A 25,783-nucleotide genomic window follows, 5' to 3' on the forward strand; every position below is an offset into this window, starting at 1 on the left:
GTGGTTTGCAATTTTAGCTTCTAGGCGTTGAACTTTATCGCAGAGTGCTGTATGGGCTTCAGATAGACCATTATGTGCGTCAATTATGTCTTCTGCCTGTTCCTCCAGGCGAGCTGTCCTTTCACCCAGTGCATGTATGTCTGCCCTGATTTCTGCAGCAACTTGTTGTAAGTCCGTTTTAAAGGAGCATTGAAAGCCAGAGAGCATGTCATGTATGGAGGCATTGGTGACCGGAGTGTGCATGTTGTCTGTGGTGTGATTAGACTCACCCATTGTTGCACACGTGGCTGGGGTTTGATGCCGGCCGGCGCCATTTTGTTCCTCTGCTCCACTCTTCGGCGACGCTGCTGCTTGCAATTGGAGCGTTTTCTGCCGGAATTTTTTGGTAATTTTAGTGGACATGGTGTAGTGAAGGTGTACCTTCGTTTTGTGCTCGGTTGCCGGTATGTACACGCTGTATTTTCTCGCTGTTGCACCCGTCGGCGGGAGAGCTCCGTGATCAGGCGACTGTTCTCATTCGCCGCTAAGCCACGCCCCCTCCCCTCCCCTCTTTTTCTCTCTCTTCTCTTGCCTTCTGTCTTTCGTAATGCTACTTGCTATTATCTTTTCATCTCACGTCTTTAGTTTATGAAGCCTTATATTACATTAACTCATATAAGACATAATAAAGGAGATAAGTCTTAATACAAAGAGCATATGTATTATTGCTCTTCTATAACCTTCTATTATTCAAATAATTACATATCACCTCCTATTGTTAATATATATGCAATGTAATGCACTGTCTCAAATTGCTTGTAATTGTCTGCAATATTGTTGATATATATTTAATGCTGTACCACATCTCTCTTTTCATTAAAAAAAATATTTAAATAAATGATACAGTGAGCATACATATTACCAATTAATTGAGAGACAGAATACTTTTAACAGTCATGTGATATGAAAAGGGTCCTGCTCAGGGCCGGCCCATCCACTTGGGGCCATGACACTGTGACAGAGGCAGAATTTTGCCTCCACAGTACCTTTAACAAATCTAGAGTGTGGGACCCTGGCCGCCTGTTTGCACATGTATATATCGAGTACCGCTATACATGTGCAGTGCTGGGTTCCTGCTGCTGTATACAGTGAAGAGGCAGCCCAGTAGTGTAATCTTACACCTCCAGCAGCAGCAGGTCCTCTCTTCTCGTGAGATGTCAAAGCATTGCTACAGGTTGCCATGGCAATGCTTCCAGCGGTTGCCATGGCAATGCTCTCAAGGCTTGCGAGAGGAGAGAACCTGCTGCTGCTGCTGGAGCTGAAATATTACACTCCTGGGCCTCCTCTTCATTGTCCTCCAGTTCCACTGGACCACCCATCCCTGCCCATATGTAAGAGGTTTGTGCCAACGTCCCTGCATATCTATAATCTAGTATGAAAATGTTATCTATTTTAAATATTTTCTTTTAAATATGACTTTTTAAAAAAAAAAAAAAACTTTATCTTTTACAGTTTGTGGATTTAAATTCCTCCAGAAATCTATTTGTTCTGGGTTTTTCCTTATTCAGTGGTCTTGTCATTCCAACATGGCTGGCAGACAATCCAGGGGTTATCGCTACAGGTACGTTCCTTTAACATAGCTTGGATGTTTGTACATTTTCAGTTACATTTAAGTGTATCTGTTCTACATTAAATAGTTCCAATAGCAGGATATCATCATGCTTTATGGGACAAACGACTACAGGAGCCCTCACATTTTACGAGACACACAACCAAGGAACCATTAATGTTATGATGTATATTACCTGTCATTAAGGTATTCAACATGTACATCATTAAAAAAAACACTATTTATATATATATGTCTAAATCCCGCAAACCACACTAGAAAAGTAAAATCTATTTTACTATTTAAAAAAATATATATATATTAAAAAAAAATATTGTTTTCCTTCAAAAAGTGAAAAACATTATAGATTGACCCTATGCATTATTTTATAACTTTGCACATTATGTATTTTTGTGATGTGTCTCTGGGACTTGACAGTGTTGATAGTTAAAGATTGGTTTGCCAATTTATGGACAAGGATAATTTACAGTAAGTCACAACTGTTCTAGGCACTGTGTCAATGCTACATTAAAATGCAATGGCTCTTTAGAGAGCATACAAAACTATATCCGTTAGTTATATAATGAAGGTAATGGATCAGATTCAGTTGGCACTGTGTAGGATTTATATTGACAAGTACTGCAGTTTATGATTCACATTCACAACTTGTGTTACATTATTAAGAAAAAATATGTAAGTCGATTCTTGCAGCGTTGCCATTCCTCTGTGGTAAGCATTATTATATAAGTGCATGGCAATTAAATTGTATTGTAGTTAACTGTACACACTTACAATTTGCTGTAGACAAATGCTTTTACATTCGCTTTTATAGAATATATAACATTTAAAACATTAAAACGTTCTGTAGAACATTTTGTGAATTGTGGTCTGTAGATGACAATTTTTTTGTCTCGCAGTTCAATTCATAACTTATTCATTTAAATAACTTATAGCTTGGTATTTTTTGTGGCTGACAGTTAACAGCCTTCAAGAACGTTATGGTCATAATCATGCTGGAAGGTAAGCTTCAGTCCAGTTTCAAGTGGTATGGACCATTCAGTCTTCTCATCAGTCCCGACCTGTTTAAGTTTTAGTGTGGGACATACGTTTAATATTACTTTGGCCGTACAGTCCCACTTACCTTCTTTTACAATCCTGAAATTATTTTTGGCTTTAAAGGAATAGATTACTCTTTTACCGTTCTGTTTTGAAATTCAAACTTTCTGCAAATGGACTGTAAGTGACAGATGTCCCGACTGCTACACAACAAAGGAATCCTTATAATAACAAATAGTTACTGTTGTATTCTATAGGAAAACCCCAATGTAAAACGTTTTAGCAATTTACTACATATACCCCCAATGAAAACACACATGCATTTAATTATGCATTTTTCTGTTGGAGGTAAATATATAATAATAACTTGCAAAATCTGCAGCTCTCTTGCCTGCAGCCTTTGTAAGTCCTCCCTGTTTTCCCCAGCACAGTTGTCCAATCACTGACTTCCCAATGAAGCTCAATGAGAAGTCCTTGCAAGGCACATGCTCTGGGCAGTTGCTTGCCTCTCGAGTTTTGCTCCACTGAGCTAAACAACCAGTAGATAACAGGTCTGTTTTTCTGATTGACAGCCAGGGGATGTAACCGGGTTAATTTACAAATGTGCCAATTTCTGTTAAAATATCTGCACTTTTTGTAAAATAAAACAAAAAAGAGGAAATGATCTTCACACATAAAGCACTTCGGCATGATAAAATGATTTAGGTGTTTGGAATGTTCCTTTAAATTGGGGCAGTTTGGAGTTAGGGAGGGTCTTAATGTCACGCAGAACAGTACAGAGATCAGACACATTGCTGTGATACTGTGAATACTGTGATGCTGTGATACTTTGAAACCCCTGTATTTTACAAATAGATGATTTTAATGTGCTTATTGTGTGTTACAGTATGCTCAAACGCAGACTTTTTTAAAAATTCTGTTACAGTTGTCTGCAAAGGGTAAATAAATGAATGAAAAAAAGAATTGTGAAACTTTGTATATTTTAATTGTTATGTATCTAAACAGCAATCTATCTACAAAGTGCTACATGCATATACAAGCGAAGTCCTTTGTTCAAAAAAAAGTTATACTAATATTTTTGAAATTAAAAAAAACGCCTGGTAGTAAATGGGGTTAAATGCATTAGCGAATTAAACATTAAACTTCAAATATTAACTGTGTTAGACTTTACCATAGGTTCTTATACTCCCTCCAGTGATATAGCTTGAGAGGTTCTTAAGTAAACTTATTTTTCCGTATCGCCGAAAAGGCAACAATTGTCTTGAAAAAAGTTCTAAGAAAAAAAATGTCAATGAGCGATCTCTCTTGGCTGCAGTTTTTCGATGCTTCTTTATGTTCCAACATCCAAAGAAACAGATGGAGTAACATTCTCTGTTGCCTGGGAGAAATGATCACTGCACAACTTCAACAACTGAATTGAAGTCGAAATTCTTCTTGGGCTGTTTCCCAAACTGAAAATAAGCTTTGGCTGGTACAGAATTACCTAGTCTCGCAAGTGGTTATTGAATAATGACCTACATGGTATAAATGTTCCTTCCACTAATATTTATGGAACATTGTTTATGAATAGATAAATTCTTTGCTTTGGCTCTGTCTCAATTCACTATCAGTCCATTTGGTAGCTAAGAAGTTACTTTGCTTTGCGTTCCACTTTTTCATTTTGTAAATAAATGGAATCAAACAAAGTATGCTTGCCAACCGATGTTTCTGAATTGTTGGGGGAACACCTTGTTGTCAACATTTAACAGGGCAGCTTCCTTCTTATTTACTAATGTGAAACTGAGTGGTTTATTCAGGCAGCACTATCTATTTTTAGCATTCACTGTTCCTAGATTCCAGTTGTATTTAATGTAAATGGAACGGATGCCAAAACAGTTATGGCGAAATGTCTACCTTCTGGCTGAATAGGATTCTTGTGCAATCATTAAGCGTCCCCTCTGTTCTCTTGTTAATATATAAATCAACTGATTCATTTCAAATGTGTGTATGTCCTTGCTACCCTTCCTGTCTATATCTAATGCTGCTTGCATACCGACATTTTTGAATAAGCACAATTAAATTAATACACACAAACACTCAACCAGCAACACACTGCCTTGCCATGAAATTAATAGTTGCATTTTTATGTTTCGCATTTAAACATTGTTTCCTGCATTACACAGATGCCTTAAATAGTATTGTTTTACAAACTGATCAAATGGGATTCTCTATGCACTGTAACCACTTCATCTAATTGAAGTGGTCAAAGTACCTCAAATCTCCTGGTGCCTTCCCTCCATTGAGTGTTATACCATTTTTAAATGTCTTAACATTGTACGTGGGTCCCGCCAGCCTGCAGCCTGGCCACATCTGGAGGTATGGCTAAAACAGATATTAAACTCTACCTCAACCATAACAACTCATATCAGCAATGGGTGTCTCAGATAGGCAATGGACACTCAGCCGAATCTCTCAGACAATTATTATCATCTATCACTACTTGCGCTAATATGAAAGCATTAGCCTGAGCAGCAAATAGGGACCAGGCTGTGGACTTCCAGGGACACTAATTCAGTGTTAAACCAAAATCGTGTAACAATGAGGGGAGGCACGACATCAGTGGACTTCAGGCGCTGTAACCAATTCAATGCGATTAAGTGTTTATTGTGCCTAGAGTGCCTCATTCATGTTTCTCAAATTACATTTAGAAAAAAGGCAATCCAAAGACCCAAAACCTACAGCCCTCGACACTACAAAAGCGGGAGACACCCCTGGATCATACACCAGTGGTGCTTCCAACCGTGATCAGTGGGTAACCCCGGAGGAAGATCCACGGCCTACAAGAGGCCTAGTTGCAGCGCACGAGAGGGAGGCGGCCGATCCCTCAACCTGCTATCGAGCAATTACCCAGGTGGACCAGCCCGTAACCCCCCCTTCCCCTAGCCGGTGGGGGTTATCCCGGCAACTTTAAAGGGTGGCTAACTAGTGAAGCTCTTGCCACGATACACTCTGGAATACCCACCCGCCAAGACCAAGATGGCGGACACCTCGTGCATCTCACTGCCTCAACCCAATCGACTAACTCTACAGGAGAGGCTTCACATCTTATTTGCAAACTTCTGGGCCACGCTAGCTGCACGCCGGCACAAGCCAGCCGGCGCCCAGCCAGAGCCAACCTCGCAGCTCACGGCGGGGCCGCCCGCGACTTTGGGGTGAAGCCGTGGCGCAGCACCGCCACTAAAGAAGAAACGGAGGCCGCCTCAACAAACACAGCGCCGAAGAATCGGCATGGTCCAGCAACCGCCCTGAAGCACAATCCCAACCGGGAAAATCCCGAAACCCACCGGTGGCGAAGCTCTACCGCAATAACTCACAGGTGACGCCTATGCCTCAAACAAACGCCCGAAACGGAGAGAGACAGGGGGCACTGGAGTCCACCTCGGGCCTCCCCCCTAGAAAAACGCAAGTGGCCTGTTCACCCAGACCAAGGACCGCCGGAAAAAAGACCCTGCAGCATTAACCATGTGGCCAGAGGACCAACTGCAAATTGCGGCTTACCACCATCACAGCCTTCTACCTAACTCCATCTGAGAAGGACTGGGACTCTGCGAGCTTGCAGGTACATGACTCAAAGACGCTACCCAGAAAACCAACCTGGGGCTTAGGAGGGGTCCGTCGACAAGCCCGAACTACTACTGCTCCCAACACTCCCAGGAAGCACAGCACATGTATATGTGACCAAGGCATCGGTTAAACGTTTACAAGTGAGGACTGACCTTAGGATTAAATGCTTACCTTGTGCATAGCAGATACCTTTACATTCCAATTTCTCTTGCCTTACTACATCCCTTTATATCACTTTATGGGGCTCCAAGCCTTGATGAGGTTTTGTGCCACTGAAGAAGATGTACCCCAGATGCTCCCCAAGTGAATTTTACTCATACCTATAGTGCTATCGATGTTCAAGCTACCATCTATCTATGATACCTTAACACTCCCATGCTGTCAGTTAGCTTAACCTGGTTCATTATTGTTTTCGGACATATGTTTACCATGTCCTCGTTTCACTATATACTAAAAATTGTGCCTAGCTTGTTTCATGTTTCATCACAATAACACTTAAGTGTCTTTGATTGCATGGCCGCCCTCCCTCCGCGGTGAGCACCATACACCATATTGATGCGCCCCAGGGGTTAATCTCCCCGGCATCATTATACCAGCCCACTCAAACAATCTCCCCCAGATTACATTGGTTATACATACACATTGCCTACAAACCAGCATGCTTAATATGTTATGGCCTATCTACATCATGGGGGGGACAAGTATGTTGCCATGTGCCTTAACCGGCACCATGCCTGACTCAAACAAAACTATTCTCTTGTACCATAATCGCACTTAACATACTCAAGATATATAGCTCACTACACTATGACACTGGTCCACAATGTGGCTATTCTGAGCTATACCCTATTTCACTCTATTACAACTACAAATATGCAACGTATGTTTTTTCTATGTTATTATCTACAAGTTAATTATTAAGCATGTTATCACGTTATATTCCATAAAATATAGTGCACAGTAATAGCCTGCCATACCTATGTACCAAAATGTCTAACTAATTCTGCTTGATGATGCTGTTGTGGCACCATAAACATGCCTGTTATCACCTGCACTTCAAAAATAAAGAATTTATAAAAAAAAAAAAAGAAAAGAAATGAATACCATATAATTTGGATTTTGTAAAACAATATATTTTAGAATCATTGTCATCGACCATTATTTCTTTAGTTGGTCAAATCATACCAGTGCGGATGTTAAAATGATGCCTGCAAATTTTGATTTGATACCGTAAACATAAAAAATACTAATACAACTCCAAACCCATATTCACAAAGGTAATAACGGATGAGTAAATTAGCCCAAAAATGGTTTTAGCAATAATCAGCTATTATTCTGAAAAAGGTGAAACAATGACTAGTTTTAAATATAACACATAACCCTCTCACCGTCTGCCTATTTAATTTGAATACTTATTTCTAAAATTTATTTTAAGATATAAAAAACAGATAAAAACTACTTTTCCGGTTTAACTGTACACCTGGAAATCAGTGCCTCAAGCTTTTTTAATTTGATACTCTGTAAAGCAAAAAGAATATTGCTTAACAACAATTAAAAGTAAGATCATCTGTCATGCAAGACAAGAACCACACTTTAAACATGCTGTTAAAAGCTTCTGGATGTTTTAATAATGTATGGAATGTTGCTGAATAATATTACAATATGCATCATAACACCCAAAGTTCACATATCAAAATTCTCTTTAGATCTCTGTTTGTTGTAGCTCCATATTATGACTTCATTGTACGGTATTTCTGCTTGAAATATTTGGCTAATAGAATTAGGAATTTTCTAAAAATTAGCACAAATATTATGCATCATCAGAAAAAGTTTCTTAATCGGTTTACATAATTTATCTTAAAGTAAATTTGAAATAAAAAAGATATTTGACACCTTGAGAATCAACAATATAAAAACTATGTGGCAAAGAACTTAGAACTAGTAGAATGTGGTTGTTCCAAACACACACACACACACACACATATATACTTTTATTTACGCTCCTATGTCAGTCATCACATAATCATCAAATAAATACTAAAGGCTTAAAGGAACACTATAGCATTAAGAGTACAAATGAATATCCCCAGCACTATAGTGAATGGGTGGCTATTAGGTCCCTTATCCCCACTTGTGGGGATAAAAAAAGCAGTTGTACTTACCTTTTTTTCTCTTGCAGTGCCAGTGTCTGCACTGCCATCCCACCTCCTTTGCTGAGATCATTGACATTGATGATCTAAGCCCATTCAATGTTTTCCTATAAGAAAGTATTGGACGGCTAGCGTGCATGTGCCAATTAGATGCTATCTAATTGCGTTTTACTCTGCTATTTCAGAGAAAGTGCCTCCAGTGGCTACCTGAGTGACAGCCACTAGAGGCATTTAAACCCTGCAATGAAAACATTGCTATTATGCAGAAAATTAATGTTTTCACTTGCAGGGTTAAATTTGAGGTTAGGAACATGTCACTCAGACCAGTTAATTGAGCTCTGGGTGCCTATAGTGTCCCTTCGATATCCTGAAAAATACAGTGGAAAAAACGTGAGGAAGCAAGAAGGAATCCACATGCATACAATGGTTCGTTCTATTTCCTCACATTAAAACCACAGAACAAGGAGTAAGTGGAAACCAGTTAAGGGGCCTTCAGAAACAAGTAGCAGTCTGCCAGATGGATCCACTTGTTGGTAACACTTGACACTCTTTATAGACAGAATTCATCATGGCGAAAGAGGAAGATAGATTACATATTGGCCCAGTGAATGCTACAATACAAATACCTAATATAAGGCAGGACTTGTGAATGGTTAATGTAATTCCACCGCCAACCTGTGCTGTCATAGTTACCTGGATTCTAAAGCCAAATCATGCATGAAAACATAGTCCATATACCTGATTAGTCAAATTCCCCAGCCACCCCAATTATGAGAGGTATTTTGATGATTCTTAATCATGGTAACCATAACATCTCGAACATGCCAATACTTATTGGTTAAAAGGACTTCAACCCACTGAAGCCAAATTGCAAACAAATCAGTATATAGCAGATTGCAATCACCATAGCATTGCTGAAATAAGCCCCAGATTTAAATGCATTTGTACCTTTAAAGACAAAGTTTGATTCGTCTTGGAGAAGTGAGAAGTAACATTTGTTATTTTGTGGCAAAGATAAGAGACATCTGCTTATTGTTTTTCAATTCTACCCTCTGTTTGTCCTGGATGGGCAAATCCCATCTAAATCTACTGTATCGATCCTGTATCGATCCCATCTAAATCTACTGAAAGAGTGTTAAGGTGCAGCCTGTAAGTTCTAGAACTCTGTGAATGCAGAATACATTACAGAGATCACCAGAACATCTGAACTTAGTTACTGAACGCATTCTTGCAAAATACACAGGATGCACAGATTCATGAGCAGTTGTGGTTTCATCAGCAGCAGCAATCAAACATCTGCTTCTGTGAGTATTTAGTCAATAATTAGAATAATATGACCACAGATGGCTACTTTTACCCATCCTTTATTAACTCTGAAGTAATGCTTTGGAATCTGAGCTCCTCATTCCTTCATATAAGAGGCAGAATTGAATCAATGTCTCCCCCACACCCCTGAAAAAAAGCCAAGACATTAAGACTGTTTTATCAATTTTTAGAAGTCATTCCTTCAGTCAAAACTGCAACAATCTTTAGAGGTTCATAAGCTAGACTTACAGTTTAAAGTCTGGATGTATATTAGGGAACCCAAGATATCGATTCACTAGGTTTTGGCATAGTAGCCCAAAGCCTGGTCTAAGCTCAATAGGCCAAGGTAACTTGTCAGATGTCAAGAAACTCTTCTTCTCATTAGATATTTACCCTGTAGGTTGGTTAAACTAGATATTTGATGCGTATGGAGGAGAAATGGCCAAAGGGCAGTGGGTCCTATAGGACAGACCAGGGGTTAACCCTAAATGGTGAAGGAATTGAAAGGAAAGAACACAGTCTGTCCACACGTGTATGCATACATACATCAATATCAAAGCAACAGTCGAAAAAGAATAATAATAACTTTATTGAGTAACACAAAAACTGAACTATGTACAAAAAAGTGGGGGAATGGGAGAGAGACAGAAATATGTCTGATGAGAAAGCACCTGGGTGGTTAAAAATATATATAGATATAGAGCTATATATATGTACAAAAGGTTTCTTAAATGATAGAAACCGCTAGCTGGGCCACTCCAATAGAGACAAGGGCTACTATTGTAAGGGGTACCCACACACTATGCAAAATGCTGCGTGCAATCTCTGATGGCCGAGCACACGAGAGTGTTTAAACAAGTGGTGCACTCAAGGTGCCTAACCCGAAGTCACAACTCTAGATCTCCTTAATACCGTGAGAGGTTTACCGAGTAATACAGAAATAATACTGTGTGACTGGGCAGGGTAAGCAGCTATATGCAGGACCACTATGATGAAAGGTATATAGCCATAGTTAGCTTACTCATCGGTGCACTGGATTCTTACCGAGAGAGAGAGGGTTAATAGGCTCTGTAATAGGTCTAAGCCAACTCAAGAAAATATATAGTTCCTCGGTACAATAGGTTCTTGCCGAGAGAGAGAAAGTGAATCACCTCTATCAGGGTGATGCATACATCAATAAGTGGAACCTGGCTGCAGATACCCTTTTAGTCTCCTAGGTTGTCAGTGATTCTAACGGAGTGAGACAGTGGTAGTTACACAGGATTACTTGTAAAGATAGTAGTTTCTGAAATATACGTTGGGGCAATATAGCTCCGGTTTTCCCCAAAATCCTCCTCGGAGCAATAAAATTCTTGCCGAGAGAGAAAGGAGAAAAATAATAATATACAGATTAACTGAGCGGTTCACATAATGTCTGTGAGCTCAGTAACTACGGTTGTCCCCACGGTTCTCCTCGGGAAAGTAAGGTTTCTTACCGAGAGAGAGAGGGGGGATAAATGTAAAAGTAGGCTGAGCGGATAACAAAGTAATTAGACTGTGAACTACAGGGGATACAATGTCCCAGTCCTCCAGAATGTAACACTCCGTGCAGTGGGCCTAGTCAGTTAGATATCAGTCTTTAGACTCATTCCTGATCGTTGCCAACCTGACGAGGATCACTCAATGGGGAAGAGTGTGTCCATTAATACACCTCCACTCGACACCATACTACTTTGGTCATACACTGAGCCCGGAATAATGTAGAATAAGGACTAGGGTATCGTATGTAGCCGTATGGTAGTGAATGGTGTGATAAGGGGCCAAAATCACTCCTCGTCATGTAATGAAGTGTAAAATACAGTAGTGGAGGAAAAAGAAAGGTACCTTCTTGGGTACCCGGTATAGTAAAGAGGAGAAAATGGAGGACACAGATAAAGTGTGTCCTAAGTCTTTAGCAATCGTGCCCATGTAGTGCTCAACAGTACTGTATGTTATGCCTTGGTCGGCAACACAATCCTGTGAGTGAGTGCTAGCTTGTATGGGATCGGGTATTTGGTCTATCCGATCAAGATAGGTGTTTAAATAACACAAGCCCAACTTTAGTAGTAGTGGGGCGAAAGGTCTGGACACCCAAAAGCAGGTGTCAGACGGTAACGTTTAGGTAGGATCTCTCCAGCGTCTTGCCCAAGGTCTGAACACCCAAAAGCAGGTGTCAGACGGTAACGTTTAGGTAGGATCTCTCCAGCGTCTTGCCCGACGCGCGTTTCGCCTGGGAGAATGCCAGGCTCGTCAGGGGAAAATAATTCCTGGGTGAATTAGTTTTAAATAGCCCGCCACGAGCCCTGATTGGTTCCAGGGAATCTCAGGGGGAGGAGTTCGATTACGGTGGCCGGAAAGGCTCATACCGGTGTGGAAAACCATTTTTCCAACTCGGGATAGGTAGTGAGAGCCTTGTCTAGGTTGTCAGGATGAGATTCGTACTCCAGCAGTTGTGGAGTGCAAGTTTACAGGGTGCCATAAGCGTTAGCCTGATAAGTGCCCATGGTTGGGGAAAGATAGTTTGGTGAAGGTTTCTTATTGAAGGAAAAGGAAGACATAGGTGGGACGACATCAGTGAAGTGTGGCACGGTAGATGCCTGTGTGGACTCCATGATAATGTCAGTTGTCACAACAGTGAAATATGTCATTATGGGGGCCGGGAGAGGGATGAGACACGCTCCCAGCACCATCAATATCAGAGGTATCCAGAGAAATGGCGAAATGCCATTCAGAAGAGACGGAGATAAATATATAAATAAAAAGTTGTAATATAATGGGTAGGGGAGAAGTTTAATGGATAAATGGAGTGTAATTAAACTCCTCATTAAGACCATGGGGGGAAAGGGTCTTGAATGAGAAGATCCATTCAGATTCTTTACGTAGCAGCACCTTATTGAAATCCCCTTTCCTCGGGTTAGGGAGTAGTTGCTCAATGGCTTGAAATCTTAGATTCTCAGGGTTCCCCTCATGGAAATTTTGGATGTGTCTGGCCACTGGTGTGGGTGTGACCTTGTTCCTTACTGAAGTTATATGTTGCAGGATTCTCCGTTTAAACTGTTGGAAGGTTTTTCCAATGTACTGTATCCTGCAACTGCAGGTAATAAGATATATTATCTTTGTGGTGCTGCAGTTGACTAAGGTGTTGGTTTCGACGGAGACCTGAGTTTGAGTAGATGTAGCAAATTTGGAGGGGAGAATGTACTGACAGGCCTTGCAATGTCCGCATCTATAAGTGCCTTTGGTCTCAGTTAGCCAATTCCTAGCTGATGGAAGAGGTGCCAGGTGACTGCGAACGAGTTGATCTTGAAGATTACTCGGCCTACGGGCTGTCAGTGGTGGATGTTCTGGTAGTACCTTGGAGAGCACCGGATTGTGTAGGAGTATTGGCCAGTGGTTTTTGAGAATCTTAGACATGGGAGACCACCCCTGGTCAAATGTGGCAATGCAACAAGGTGATTTCTGTTCTTCTTTTGGTCTGTTCAGTGTCAGTGTGGACTTCCTTTCCATAGCGCAGACTTTGTGGAAGGCATGTTTCAAAACTCTGTTAGGGTACCCGAGTTCTTTGAAACGAGACCTTAATATTCTGCATTCACTGTAGAAACGGGGGACGTCCCAACGGGGACGTCTAAGAGACAGGGATCGCTGGGCATACAAAACCCAGAACCGTACCCAAAGACAATGAGTTCCAACAAAGTAATTAACCTCTCTAATTTTCATCTTGAACAACACCACTTAACGTTATTGAACCGAGGGTTGTCCTTTGTGCCCACTCCCAGTTGTGACATGTTCAACTGGTCAAAGGATCTTAACCTGTTTGGCCGTAAGCTGGCTCTTAATATCTTCCACGCCAAAAAAGACCAAGCAATGGCCAATGACATGGGCCTCACCCTAGAGGACTTTGAACTCTCAAAAACTTTGGATTCACTTTTAATCGATAATGACCTCTCTAGACCACTGACGGATTGCAAACCCTCAAGTTATTTCACCCCTAATTTTGTGGACACTCCCCATGTGGACCTCTTTATACAAATGACACTTAAAGAGTTAGAAACGATACCAAACCAAGCACCAGTTCTGAACAATCTGAACCTAATGGAACGGCAGGCATTGAAAGACCTGAAACAACAACCCACGATTGTCATTAAACCAGCTGACAAAGGTGGGAACATCGTCATCATGAACCGGGCAGAGTATGTGGAGATGTGTATGGTACATGTCAATGATCATCAATACTACAGGGCTCTTCCCTCTAATCCCACTAAGGCATTTACTGATGAGCTCGATATACTCCTCAATGATGCCCTGAACGATCAGATTATTACTAAACACGAGTTACGGTTCCTTCTACCTCACAAAAGTCCAACTATTGCGACTTTTTATTGCCTGCCGAAAATCCACAAGGGTATCTGTCCCCCTCCAGGGAGACCCATTGTCTCCGGCAACAACTGCCTAACAGAAGCACCTAGCAAGTTCATAGAAAAAATCCTCCACCCTCTGGTAACTACATTACCATCCTATTTACAGGATACTAAGTCTACTCTGCTGAAACTCCAAGACCTCATAGTTCCTCCATACACCCAGCTAGCAAGCCTTGATGTCGTAGCATTGTACACCAATATCCCCCACGACAAAGGCATTCGGGCCTGTAGGCACTTCTTGGAGAGCACAGCATACACTAAGTGCCAGACCGATTTCATTCTGACCATCCTCGAGTTCATCCTTACCCATAATTATTTCATCTTCAATGGGTAATTCTTTCTACAGGTCTCCGGGACAGCTATGGGGACGGCCTGTGCACCCACCTATGCCAACTTGTTCCTGGGGTGGTGGGAGCAGTGTGTGGTTATGACACCACAGTTTCGCCACTTCCAGGACTTCATCGTAAGTTGGCATAGGTATATAGATGATATCCTACTAATGTGGTCAGGATCTGTCAGCCTATTTCAGGAGTTCGTGAAGGCACTTAACGTCAATGACATAAATCTCAAATTAACCTGTGTCATTGACGAACACGAACTTGTATTTTTAGACCTAAAAATTCTGTTACAACTGGATGGCACAATTCAAACTGAATTGTTCAGAAAGGAGACCTCAACGAACAGTTTACTACATTGGGAGAGCCATCACCCCTTCAAACTTAAGGCCTCTATCCCCTATGGTCAATATCTGCGAGCGAGACGAAACTGCACAGTAGATGAGACTTTCTACAGTGAATGCAGAATATTAAGGTCTCGTTTCAAAGAACTCGGGTACCCTAACAGAGTTTTGAAACATGCCTTCCACAAAGTCTGCGCTATGGAAAGGAAGTCCACACTGACACTGAACAGACCAAAAGAAGAACAGAAATCACCTCGTTGCATTGCCACATTTGACCAGGGGTGGTCTCCCATGTCTAAGATTCTCAAAAACCACTGCCAATACTCCTACACAATCCGGTGCTCTCCAAGGTACTACCAGAACATCCACCACTGACAGCCCGTAGGCCGAGTAATCTTCAAGATCAACTCGTTCGCAGTCACCTGGCACCTCTTCCATCAGCTAGGAATTGGCTAACTGAGACCAAAGGCACTTATAGATGCGGACATTGCAAGGCCTGTCAGTACATTCTCCCCTCCAAATTCGCTACATCTACTCAAACTCAGGTCTCCGTCGAAACCAACACCTTAGTCAACTGCAGCACCACAAAGATAATATATCTTATTACCTGCAGTTGCAGGATACAGTACATTGGAAAAACCTTCCAACAGTTTAAACGGAGAATCCTGCAACATATAACTTCAGTAAGGAACAAGGTCACACCCACACCAGTGGCCAGACACATCCAAAATTTCCATGAGGGGAACCCTGAGAATCTAAGATTTCAAGCCATTGAGCAACTACTCCCTAACCCGAGGAAAGGGGATTTCAATAAGGTGCTGCTACGTAAAGAATCTGAATGGATCTTCTCATTCAAGACCCTTTCCCCCCATGGTCTTAATGAGGAGTTTAATTACACTCCATTTATCCATTAAACTTCTCCCCTACCCATTATATTACAACTTTTTATTTATATATTTATCTCCGTCTCTTCTGAATGGCATTTCGCCATTTCTCTGGATACCTCTGATATTGATGGTGCTGGGAGCATGTCTCATCCCTCTCCCGGCCCCCATAATGACATATTTCACTGTTGTGACAACTGACATTATCATGGAGTCCACACAGGCATCTACCGTGCCACACTTCACTGATGTCGTCCCACCTATGTCTTCCTTTTCCTTCAATAAGAAACCTTCACCAAACTATCTTTCCCCAACCATGGGCACTTATCAGGCTAACGCTTATGGCACCCTGTAAACTTGCACTCTACAACTGCTGGAGTACGAATCTCATCCTGACAACCTAGACAAGGCTCTCACTACCTATCCCGAGTTGGAAAAATGGTTTTCCACACCGGCATGAGCCTTTCCGGCCACCGTAATCGAACTCCTCCCCCTGAGATTCCCTGGAACCAATCAGGGCTCGTGGCGGGCTATTTAAAACTAATTCACCCAGGAATTCTTTTCCCCTGACGAGCCTGGCATTCTCCCAGGCGAAACGCGCGTCGGGCAAGACGCTGGAGAGATCCTACCTAAACGTTACCGTCTGACACCTGCTTTTGGGTGTTCAGACCTTGGGCAAGACGCTGGAGAGATCCTACCTAAACGTTACCGTCTGACACCTGCTTTTGGGTGTCCAGACCTTTCGCCCCACTACTACTAAAGTTGGGCTTGTGTTATTTAAACACCTATCTTGATCGGATAGACCAAATACCCGATCCCATACAAGCTAGCACTCACTCACAGGATTGTGTTGCCGACCAAGGCATAACATACAGTACTGTTGAGCACTACATGGGCACGATTGCTAAAGACTTAGGACACACTTTATCTGTGTCCTCCATTTTCTCCTCTTTACTATACCGGGTACCCAAGAAGGTACCTTTCTTTTTCCTCCACTACTGTATATTACACTTCATTACATGACGAGGAGTGATTTTGGCCCCTTATCACACCATTCACTACCATACGGCTACATACGATACCCTAGTCCTTATTCTACATTATTCCGGGCTCAGTGTATGACCAAAGTAGTATGGTGTTGAGTGGAGGTGTATTAACGGACACACTCTTCCCCATTGAGTGATCCTCGTCAGGTTGGCAACGATCAGGAATGAGTCTAAAGACTGATATCTAACTGACTAGGCCCACTGCACGGAGTGTTACATTCTGGAGGACTGGGACATTGTATCCCCTGTAGTTCACAGTCTAATTACTTTGTTATCCGCTCAGCCTACTTTTACATTTATCCCCCCTCTCTCTCTCGGTAAGAAACCTTACTTTCCCGAGGAGAACCGTGGGGACAACCGTAGTTACTGAGCTCACAGACATTATGTGAACCGCTCAGTTAATCTGTATATTATTATTTTTCTCCTTTCTCTCTCGGCAAGAATTTTATTGCTCCGAGGAGGATTTTGGGGAAAACCGGAGCTATATTGCCCCAACGTATATTTCAGAAACTACTATCTTTACAAGTAATCCTGTGTAACTACCACTGTCTCACTCCGTTAGAATCACTGACAACCTAGGAGACTAAAAGGGTATCTGCAGCCAGGTTCCACTTATTGATGTATGCATCACCCTGATAGAGGTGATTCACTTTCTCTCTCTCGGCAAGAACCTATTGTACCGAGGAGCTATATATTTTCTTGAGTTGGCTTAGACCTATTACAGAGCCTATTAACCCTCTCTCTCTCGGTAAGAATCCAGTGCACCGATGAGTAAGCTAACTATGGCTATATACCTTTCATCATAGTGGTCCTGCATATAGCTGCTTACCCTGCCCAGTCACACAGTATTATTTCTGTATTACTCGGTAAACCTCTCACGGTATTAAGGAGATCTAGAGTTGTGACTTCGGGTTAGGCACCTTGAGTGCACCACTTGTTTAAACACTCTCGTGTGCTCGGCCATCAGAGATTGCACGCAGCCCTTTTGCATAGTGTGTGGGTACCCCTTACAATAGTAGCCCTTGTCTCTATTGGAGTGCCCCAGCTAGCGGTTTCTATCATTTAAGAAACCTTTTGTACATATATATAGCTCTATATCTATATATATTTTTAACCACCCAGGTGCTTTCGCATCAGACTATTTCTGTCTCTCTCCCATTCCCCCACTTTTTTGTACATAGTTCAGTTTTTGTGTTACTCAATAAAGTTATTATTAGATATTTGATGCCAAGCAAAATAAAGCGTTGTTTTTATTTATATGTTGTCATCAAGCTTCTTTGCAAACTCATAATAACTTAAAAAAGGCAAGCTTTATTGCAAAGCATTTTTATTTTACATCCTTAATTCCGAGTGTAGAAAATAGTTTGAATCAGAAAAAAAGAAGATTGCAAATATCTCCTTGACCATCTGAGAATTTTGCACTTATAGTTTGCTTTCAACAGGTATTTTCTGAAAACTATATACGCCATGCTGATAGATAGAGTTTAAAATTACTAAAATACAGAATACATTTTTTATATATTGCATGGATTGAAAATTTGCATTCATTCACTTGGTGTTTACTCCTTACATCTAGATAAGGCTGGTGTACGTTTCAGCCAGATAGGGACAGGTCAAGTGGTAAGTTTTACCATGTGCTATAGAGAACAAGTCTCTTATTCATCGTTATGGGAAATGTTAAAACATTCGGCAACAGCTAATTACTAATTATTAGCAGTTAAGTTTTGCAGGGTGGAAAAAGCCATGAATTTGTTAATTTTGGCAATAGCTAATTTCAGAATCACCAACTGGTCAGATAATGATTGCCGTAAGTGTGGAGACAAGCCCAATGGATGGTAGAGTCGATTCCAGCAGTGACGACCCTTTGAATTCCATACCATTTTCTCAAATTAGTTATAGAAATGTTTTCTCTAGAGAAAGGATTTTAACGAACTCTCACTACTATGTTAGAAAAACAAGTTTGTTATGTGTATTTCTAGATAACTTGTTGAAGGTGGTAGAGACAAAATATAAATTAAAGGTTGGACTAGATAGTTTCAGTTTATGTGCTTAAAGCACATATTACTTTGCATATTAAAGAAACTATGAATGTGTTTACAGAAAAACGTTAAGCACTATAACTACTGCAAATTCAAAACAACTGCACACACTCCATGCAAATTCAAAACTATATGCATGTATATATTAATAGTATAAATAGTGGGTGAGATGCATCATAAAGCTAATACATCTAAAAAAAAAAAACTTATAGAGAATAAGATATTTACTATAAAATATTCAGAATAAAGCAGGAAAGAATAACCCGACAGCGCAAGGTATGTGGGGCTCAATTTAATATTATTGGCTAAGCTTTCCAAATTAATACATTCTTTGGATACATTTTTAAAATTATTTTGTCAACATTTAAAAAAAAATAAAAAAATTATCAAATATAAAAAATATATCAATACATCAAAAGTATACCACTATTTCAAATATTAAATAATTTATCACAATATTAAATAATTTTTAACATTTATCAAAAAATATTAAATCATTTGGAAAATGTATCCAGAATATAAAATCAGGTCATAGTTCGAGAGAAAAAACTGATTCTCCCAACTATCTCATTTGTCACCATTGTATACAAATCTTTTTCCATAAAGGTGACATCCTCCAGACTGTTTTTTTTCTGTAACTGAATATATACAGTATCTATATATATATATATAAATAGCGAGGGCTTGCACTCCTGGTGTAATCCTGTGGTGCCCGGTGCTGGTCTGGCAAGGATCATGTAGACATAGCAGAAATTACCGCACTCCAAGGACTTTATAGAGATTTTCAAATAAAATGTAACTTTTATTCAATCCATTTAAAAAGTCAACGTTTCAGCTCCCACATGGAGCTTTCATCAGGACAAAACATAACTTACAAGTGCAGACACAAAGAAATATATACCCCCAATCCCTCAAAAGAATTTACCTTAATTGTGTACTCACCTAGCCATGAGACAGCTTGTCCTGCATTAGAGAGTGGTGTATCTCTGAGTGTGGTGGCCACGTGTGCAAGGCCCAAAAAAGGGGCAGGGTTACAGGTTACTTAGTAACAATCCAACTGGACTGATTGCTTTCCAGCTTGTGGCCTAGTAGCTACAATCATGATTGAGCTCAGGGTAAAGTAGGAGTGGATACAGAGTCTAGAATGTTTCAAAAATTAATCTGTCTGTGTTCATATATTTTAAACAGTGTAACAGGCTGGAAGGGCCATCAGGAATCCAGAATCTGTTATCATACTGTAAATTCACTCTTTGAGTGCTGGGGCAGTTATTATTATTATTATTATTATATTATTTATAGAGCGCCGTCAAATTCCGCAGCGCTTTACAATGGGTGGACGAACAGACATGTAGTTGTAACCAGACAAGTTGGACACACAGGAACAGAGGGGTTGAGGGCCCTGCTCAATGAGCTTACATGCTAGAGGGAGTGGGGTAAAATGACACAAAAGGTAAGGATAGAATTAGACTAGTGACAGTTGCAGAAGAGGAATCAGTTGGGAGCTATTAAGAGTTTAATTGATACGCTTTTATGAAGAAGTGGGTTTTTAATGATTTTTTGAAGGAGTGGAGACTGGGTGAGCATCTAACGGAGGAGGGAAGCGAGATCCACAGGAACGGTGCAGCCCTCGAGAAGTCTTGCAGGCGAGCATCAGAGGTGGGAGCACGGACAGAAGATAGACGTAAGTTCATCCAATGCAGCACTGAAAGGGTGTATCTGTTCCTTTGTAACTGAGGAAAGAGCTGGACTATAAGTCTACTCTTAAACTCTCTATGCTTATAGCAAATAGGGTGGGCATATCTCATGGTTTGAATAAAAGTTAAATTTTATTTGAAAATCTCTATAAAGTCCTTGGAGTGCGGTCATTTCTGCTATGTCTATATATATATATATATATATATATATATATATATATATATATAATCAAAAACCTCTAGAACTTGGTTTTCATGCCACCTGTAAAATGACTAATACACGGGTAGGAAACCTTTCAACAGCACTGTGCTGAAATAGGATTGTGATGTTCCGTAGCGTGCTGGTCCTATTTTTTTTAAATTGAGGTGTTGCCGTATTTTGCTTGTGTTATTTATACTGCAGTTGCTTTGTATTGTTGTATTTGTGTGTATATGAGCTCTCATATTGTATATGTTTATGAGTAGTTTGTGGTATTGTGTATGATACCTAGAAATGTGGGCTGTGTGTGGGGGCTGCTTGTGTAATTGTGTGTGTGGATGCAGAGGCGTAACTAGAAACCACACGGCCCTGGTGCGAAAAGTGCTCTGGGGCCCCCCTATGCATTTGTATTACACATACACATGCAGATACATACACGGACACACATGCTAATACACATACACATAGAATGGCACACATTCAGATACACAGAATGACACTTCTACAGATACTTAGACACACACTGATACACATGCGGATACACAGACACACATATAGACACACATGCAGATGCACATACAGAGTATGACACTCATACAGCTATAAACAGTGACACACATACAGATACATAGGGGTACACATACAGACACACAGATACACAGAGACATACAGATACAAAGACATACAGATACACATACCGATACATACACATAGAGACACGCATGCAGATACACAGACACAGTTAATGACAAACATTGCGAATACACACACACAGTTAATTACAAACATTCAGATGCACATACAGGGCCGCTTCACAATGCCGACGGGCACCCCGCGGTATTTACGCTTATGTATGGATGGATTTGTCACATCTGTTTGGGGTATTGCATTTTAGAGGCTGCATGTGGGGTTGTGTGCATGTATGTGGATTGTTAGTGGTGTTGAGTTTGTGGGGATCGTGTGCATGTTTGTGTGTGGGCTGTTTGTATTATTTGTTTGAGGGGAGGGTTATTCTGCATTTCTGTGTATATCTAGCAGTGTGGGTGGCTTCCCTGGCTTCCAGTGGTGACCAGGCTGGCCAGGTACAGGTCAAGGACAGGAGCTGCAACAGCAACTGCAGGCTGCTCTTCTACAGTGTGGATTCCCATTCACAATTGCTGGAATAAAGTATTCTGAGATCACTTCCTCTACATGCTGCAATGCATAAATTGAGGAGTGTCCTTCACCAGCTTTTTATACTAGCAGATATCTGAAGTTTCACTGGGATTCTTGATAGGCCAGAGCCTGTTTGGCTTTAGCATCTTTGAGTGCCGTGCAAAGACACCTCGAGTGCCATAGGTTTCCTACCCCTGGACTAATATGTTAAAGAATAATGAAACCAGGACAAAACTCTGAGACACCCTTTTTCCCCACTTCCATTGTTTTCCTTTTTTTTCCATAAATGTATTGTTTTTCTAATGGAATGAACAATTTCACAGGTATGCATATGCAAAGATGATGGACAGGTGTAAAAACATTGTGCATAAAGGAGCGGTAACATAAATGACAGTGGTCAATTTTGTGATTTGTACCTGAGGCTTACACAAACAATCACCTCAGGGATAGAGGAAAGCGGTACACCTGGATGACCAATCTGTAATATTAGTTAAATTTCATGAAATGACCAATGCATGCATCCTGCGATAAGGGAAATTGGGGTAAGGGGTACAGAAAATAAATCAGATGGGGTAATGGAAGCACTAAACTTAACCACAATCCTATCTATGTCCATCCACCAGAGTTTGTTTATGGTCAGCTCACCCAAGAGGTATGTCCTTCGCCCGAGTGTGTGTAATTATGTCCCCTGTTTATACCCTTATGTGGTTGGGTCTCACCTGACCCCCAACAACCACTCCCTGCTACCACTGGGCTTTACTTTCTCCAGTCTAATTTGTATGAGTGTGTGAGTTGGCTAACGACTGCAGCCGGCAGACCAATCAGCAGAGACTGGGTCTTTAACTGATTTAACTTGTAGTAGGAAAGAGAACTGTATTCTTGGAGTAGGTGTAGAAGCACTGGAACCAATACTGTCGGCGTATCTAATGAGAGGAGGATGTCATCCGTAAACATCAATAGGCAATATCGTGTATCATTCACCTCTATGCCATATATGTCTGGATGGTCTCTAATTTTGGCAGCAAGTGGCTCCAGAGAAAAGATGAATAGCAGGGGCGACAGAGGGCAGCCCTGTCTGGTGCCATTTGTAATGTGGAATGGTGTGGAGAGAAAGCCTGCATTAGAGACTCTAGCTTTAGGAGAATTTATTATCCCTGAAATGAATGGTCGCGGAAAGCTGTATTTAAGTAGGACTTGCTCCATGCATTGCCAACTAATCCTGTCGAAGGCCTTCTCCACGTCCAGTGCTAAGAGAAGACCCTCGCTTTTGATGGAGCGCATATGGGAAATATTATTGATTATTTTCATGATGTTATCTGACCCCTGTCTCGCTTTGACAAAGCCAGATTGGTCATGGTGTATAATTCTCGTTAGAATTGCTGTCATCCAGCCTGCTATAAATTTAGCATAAAGTTTCACATCGCGGGTTTAGGAGCAAGGAGCAAGATGCGGTGAAAGTTGGGGCAAGTGGTCGTCGGCTTTCCAGGCTTGGGAAAAGTGCAGATGTGTGCCATCAACATATCACTCGGTATAGCACCTTTGCAGTAGCAACTGTTAAACAGGTCTGTGAGCCAGAGGGAGATGATATCTATATATGTACGATAGTAGATGTTAGAGTATCCATCTGGTCCAGGGGCTTAATGGGTCAGTAGATTTTTAATCGCCTCCTCTACCTCCTGTTTATCAAAGGGTTTAGAGAGTGTAGATAGTTCGTCATCTGTCAAGTGTGGTAAGTCAATAGTGTTGAGAAATGCTTTTATGCGTTTTGGATAAGTCTAATTCTTTAAGTCTAGTTTGTAATGCCTTAAGTTTATGTTGATTTTGGGCGTTGGCTCATGCTTGTTCCTATGGGTCAAGTCAGTGAGTTCTTGAATGGTATCTGTGTATGATACGGTCCTCTGTTCTTTTTTAGCTGGCCGCCTTAATAAGACTACCTCTGATAACTGCTTTGTGGGCCTGCCATACCGTTTCTACACTAGTGTCTTCCGCGGGATTTAGTTGAAAGTAGGAATGCAGGTCTGTTTTTACTAAATTGCCTATAGACGGTTTAAGCAAAAGTCTCCATGTTTCCATGTTCCTGACCCTGTGGAGGGGAATCTTTCCAATAATGATAGTATTATGAGAGCATGGTCCGACCACGATATCCATCCCAAAGTTACACTTTGTATTTTGGGCATTAGAGTTGTGTGTGTCAGAAACCCGTCTATCCGTGTGTATGTGTTATGTACCACAGAGTGGTAAGTGAAGTCATTCTTAGTGGGGTGTAGTACACGCCCCGCATCCAGAGAGTTATGTTGTAAGATCGTTTGTCTTAACTTGGTGGAGAGAGATTCTCTCTTCGCTGCCGTAGCGGTTGCTACCCTGTCTGTGGACATGGAGTCCAGCAGTGGGTCTAGCAGCAAGTATGTGTCGTATCCAATGACCATCTCGCCAAATTTGTGTAGTGTTGCTAGAGCAAATATTTTTTCTAGAAAGGCACTCTGATTATCATGTGGACCATATACATTTATAAAAGTACATTGTTCATTGTTGATATAGCATTGTAAAATCAAGTATCTGCCGCTTTCGTCTCCCACCTTCTTTACCAAAGTTAAGTAGACATCTTTGTTAATCAGGATTGTCACACCTCTCTTCTTTGTCCTATAGCAGGAGTGAAAGTCGTTTCTTGACAAAACAGTAGATGGGCCTTACATTTATTTGCTTCAGTTAGCACTAACCTGCATTTATTGGGAGAGTTGAGCCCCTTGACATTCATCGAAACCATGCTAAGAGGCATTATGTGCGTTATCAAGATGCGGGGTACCTGTATGGTGAACAGTAGTGGGGTCGAGGGGCTTTAGTTGGACTGTGGTATTCAAGCCCTCAGTGGGCATTAGATAGAAAGGACTGGGGCGGTACATTTGGCATTCTAGTAGGTGTTCGCCAAGGGCAGTGCCCTGTCTGATCCACTGCGCCCAAACTTGCAAGGAGTATTTTTTCTTAGTGTTTTTTAATTTTATGTTTTTTTCCTTTTTTTTTACCATTTTTGTTTTTGTCGATTTTTTTGTGTTTTTCTTTCTCTGTTTGTTATTTGTCATGTTTTTTTTACTTTCTCTACCTGGGGATTCGAGACAAGGACAGAGAGACGTTTCAACCTATTATCAAAGCTAATACATGGAGTGTAATAAAACGAAATCCCAGTTGCAGGGATTCCCACTTCTACCATTAGTGAAACTGTTGGCTGAGATTCCCCTGTCTCCCTGCCACCCCTACCCCCACAAGCTCCGGTGTAGCAGTATACTGTGGGAGAATACGTATTAGATCGGTCCCATGGGGATTGGTGGGGGGACAGCATCCCCAAGTAAGGCTTGCCCAGGGGGGCTATTCTAGTCACTGTGTGAATACTCCACATACGGAGCTGGCAACTCACGTGGCCATCTTGGTGAGCAGCCAAGTCATGCCCACCAATTTTTACATCTTTTTTCAATGAAACTTTCACCTACCAAAACTTGTAATATTATCTTTACATATCACTCTATTCAACAAATATATATGTGTGAAATGTAAAACTTTATTCTGCAACTGGGCGCCACCATCTTAGCTCTCTGTCAATCAATGTTGTAAGCACTGTCCTTTGCACCCGGCAGTCAGCATAGAGAAAGTATACACAGAAGTAACTGTTTCTATTTTTCCTCTTCAATCATCATACCTGCCCTGGCTTTGCCTTGTCTAGACTGGAATATGATATCAGTAGTTAAATCTTTTACTTATGTTTTATCATTGTGCCTCATAAAAAAACATTTGGACACGTTATACATGATTGACACTGATTTATACTATAGTGTAAATTCCATAGAAATTAAATTTCTCTTGTAACACATCTGTGCACACAATGCTTTAAACTGTTTAAGCAACTTCTTAGTACATAACATCTACTGCAATCTGTGTTATTCTTTTAACTTTTTCGTTG

The 25,783-nt window shown here is 41.0% G+C and overlaps 1 protein-coding gene across 2 annotated transcripts in view; it reads left to right on the top strand.

The window, feature by feature from the left end:
• LOC134602337 (solute carrier family 23 member 2-like) overlaps positions 1–25,783 on the top strand; it is a 267,129-nt gene that overhangs the window by 232,366 nt on the left and 8,980 nt on the right. For both annotated transcript variants that reach the window (XM_063447122.1, XM_063447123.1), the window contains one exon: positions 1,492–1,600. In XM_063447122.1, the coding sequence (XP_063303192.1) occupies positions 1,492–1,600 (109 nt within the window). The remainder of the gene's footprint in view (positions 1–1,491; positions 1,601–25,783) is intronic.

The sequence above is a fragment of the Pelobates fuscus genome, chromosome 3 (genome assembly GCF_036172605.1).
Source record: "Pelobates fuscus isolate aPelFus1 chromosome 3, aPelFus1.pri, whole genome shotgun sequence".
Classification (NCBI taxonomy): domain Eukaryota; kingdom Metazoa; phylum Chordata; class Amphibia; order Anura; family Pelobatidae; genus Pelobates; species Pelobates fuscus.